The 2,864-nt window shown below is 39.5% G+C and overlaps 1 protein-coding gene across 1 annotated transcript in view; it reads right to left on the bottom strand.

Moving 5' to 3' along the window:
- Positions 1-1,883: 1,883 nt before the first annotated feature.
- noi (splicing factor 3a subunit 3 noi) overlaps positions 1,884-2,864 on the bottom strand; it is a 105,567-nt gene continuing 104,586 nt past the window's right edge. Inside the window, exon 5 of the mRNA XM_070115508.1 lies at positions 1,884-2,864. This exon is cut by the window's right edge and continues 143 nt beyond it. Within this exon, the coding sequence (XP_069971609.1) occupies positions 2,176-2,864 (689 nt within the window). The 3' untranslated portion in view covers positions 1,884-2,175.

Genomic DNA, 2,864 nt, shown 5'->3' with positions numbered 1-2,864 from the left:
TTCTCAAGACAGTGCCCTCAGCAGTGTGAGAAGTTTGACAGGGGTTTCCTTGAACTTCGTAACACCCCTGGACCATCCAGAAGTTCTCCTGCAAAAGTGTTGTATGGCCAACTGCTCTGTTAATCTGTCCCTGTGCACCTGTGCTGAGCAAGTCGAGCGCAAGTACAATGAACATATCAGTCCCTTTTCTGGGTTGAGTGATGGACAGCTTGTCAGAATTCAAAACCCAATATTACATTGTTGGTGAAAGGTTGGGACAGTTAGAGGTTGCGGCAAATCCAGGGACTACCAACTATGTCCCCCTAGTGATAGAGGTTAGTGGTATAACTGTCGGTATCTTCGCCCAGTGTCCTCTCCAAAGGATGATCATGTGGCCCCTTGTTCGTTGTGGATATGTAAACAGACAGACAGACCACGAGTGTGCGCAATACTATGCCTCATGTAAAGTGTTACGTATTATCTACATGTATCTCAGTACTAACGTTTATATACAATTGCCCTTTCTGTTTCATATTATTTACCCAAGCCTTCTTGACTCATTTGTGTGTAAGCATGATCACACACGGAAAATATTTACACCCTATGACATCATGTCACAGAGTGGACACACAACTCCATCAGCCTACAATTAGAACCTGGATTTTCTTTGAAGTACCAACATGTGACAGATTGCCAGACGAGAAATGAATGAACAGGGAGATGGGAACAGTTCCAGTACAAGTATTGAGATAAGGAGAAATGGTCTCAAATATACAATACGACTTTTCAACGGCAAACGTTCAAAAACAGATGAAATTTGCCTATAATTAGTACGAATACCATACACAGGGTTCCCCATAGCCGTTCATGATTAGCAGCTTTCGTCAATTCAACATGGCTCTCATACATTTGGAAGTGGATAGTCGAAGAGGTTGGAAAAGAGAAGGAAAAGGAAAGGGGGAGAATAGACCAAGCAAAATTAGTTGAGGCAAGGGCTTAGGCCCAAGGCTAGGGTGATCCATAGCATAGGGCCCATCACGCTTGCACTTTTTCGGCTACTATAAACAAACATCCGACTGAGGTCCCGGGAATCACAAAAGAATTCTCATATATATAACGTTATTTTAAAGGAAATAATGATTGATATTGCTTATAGAAATACAACAGTATGAACTTCTGTTTACATTAACTCATTCTGTCTAATTTATCAACAATAATCATAGCTGTATAGATCCTCCATTGCACAAACGGAAACGGTTGCAACCATCTTTGTATAGGAGGCTTTCAGTTTGCATTCGATAATTGCGGAAAACCTCAAATTCAGAAAGAGACAGTGCTAGTGTGATAGGGCCCTTGGTCTCTGTATCAACAGCCCCCCCACCTTCCCACGACATCAACGGCATGGTTTGGAGGGGGGATATTCCATCAATTTGCTCTGCAATATGTAAAACGAAGCAGTTCAAATAGTTTTGAAAAATCCAAGAAAGGGCAAATGCTAAATGTATACAGAGTAAAGAAAATCGTCTCATATATTCACGAGTATGTACAACTGGCAATACAGCATTTTGAGATCGTAGTAATCTTGCTGATTGAGAACACCTGTATATATGTGATTACACTGAATGTCCCAAATCACTTTATAAACGATCATAATCAACTATGATTTTCTTTAAAGCAAATGTTACTAATTTCATTCCAGAAATTATAATACATTTAAACTATATTACTAGGTTGAGGAATTTACATTCATAAATATTTATCTCTAATTATAAGTGTGAATTTACTACATTCTTCATAGTTTCACTGACCAACGAACTATTTCAAACGTTTCACCTACCAGACTGTAGTGTGACAAGCTATAAAGTGGCACACTGTATTAAGGGGTTAAAATAAAAAAATAAGGATCTGAATATACTGAAGGAATATCGCTGTATTGATATAAAAATCATCATAAAATTCATCATTTACATTAACACATCCTTAATTTTAGTTCTTAATTTCTTGTACTATCCAAGAATATGCAGAGCATATGTATTACATACTATGCACATTTATAAACAGCATTTTCATGCAGATTATATGATAATTTTTATTACCTATTCTTCATGAGTGACTAATTCCTATAATCATGGTATTTTCAATCCATAAAAAAAAAAGTTGCCCACGCTAATATTTAAATCCTTATGGAATTGCCTCCTAAAGTAAACCTTGTCTCTTGAGATCATCAAAGGTTTTCCGATTCACAACATTTCCTTGTGAATCTTCATATTCTTCTTCCTGTTCAGACTGCCATCTCTCTGATGTCTTTTGGACTTTCAATTTCTCCCAAAGCTTGAGGGCATCTTCAATCTGAGTAACATTAGCAAAATGAGCTGTGTTTGGGATACCCAAACATCTCATGCCATGAGCATGCCTCCACTCAGCAAAGTGTCTCTGAAATGCCTTTGGACCCTTGTATGTGAAGTTTCCACAGATCTCACAGTTGTAACTGATGTTGAGGCCATGAAGTTTATAGAGCCAATATGGAATGGGCTTTCCATCCCAGCCAAGAGGAAGGTTCTTTGGATTGTAAGGTACCTCATCATCAGCTTCATCCTCAGATTCCGAGGCTGATGCCTCTTCCTCCTCCTCTTCTTCACCATCCCGTCTGGCCTGTTTTCTTTGTACATTTTCTTTAGTTGCATTTCTCTGTTCTGAGAGAATTTCTGTCAGTCGGTAGACCTGAGCTTCCAAAGCAGCAAGCTCTTTGATCTTCTCGGTCTCCTTGCCTTTGGTTACCTTTCCTGGCTTGGATTTGGCAAAGAGGGAGGGGTCCAGCTCCTCCACTGATTTGCCCTTCGTCATGAAAAGCCGTTGTGCTCTCTCCTCCAGTGTTCCTCCACACT

The sequence above is a fragment of the Penaeus vannamei genome, chromosome 37 (assembly GCF_042767895.1).
Source record: "Penaeus vannamei isolate JL-2024 chromosome 37, ASM4276789v1, whole genome shotgun sequence".
In the NCBI taxonomy this organism is placed as follows: domain Eukaryota; kingdom Metazoa; phylum Arthropoda; class Malacostraca; order Decapoda; family Penaeidae; genus Penaeus; species Penaeus vannamei.
The sequence above is the reverse complement of the archived record's forward strand: the minus strand, read 5'-3'. Positions and strand labels throughout refer to the sequence as shown.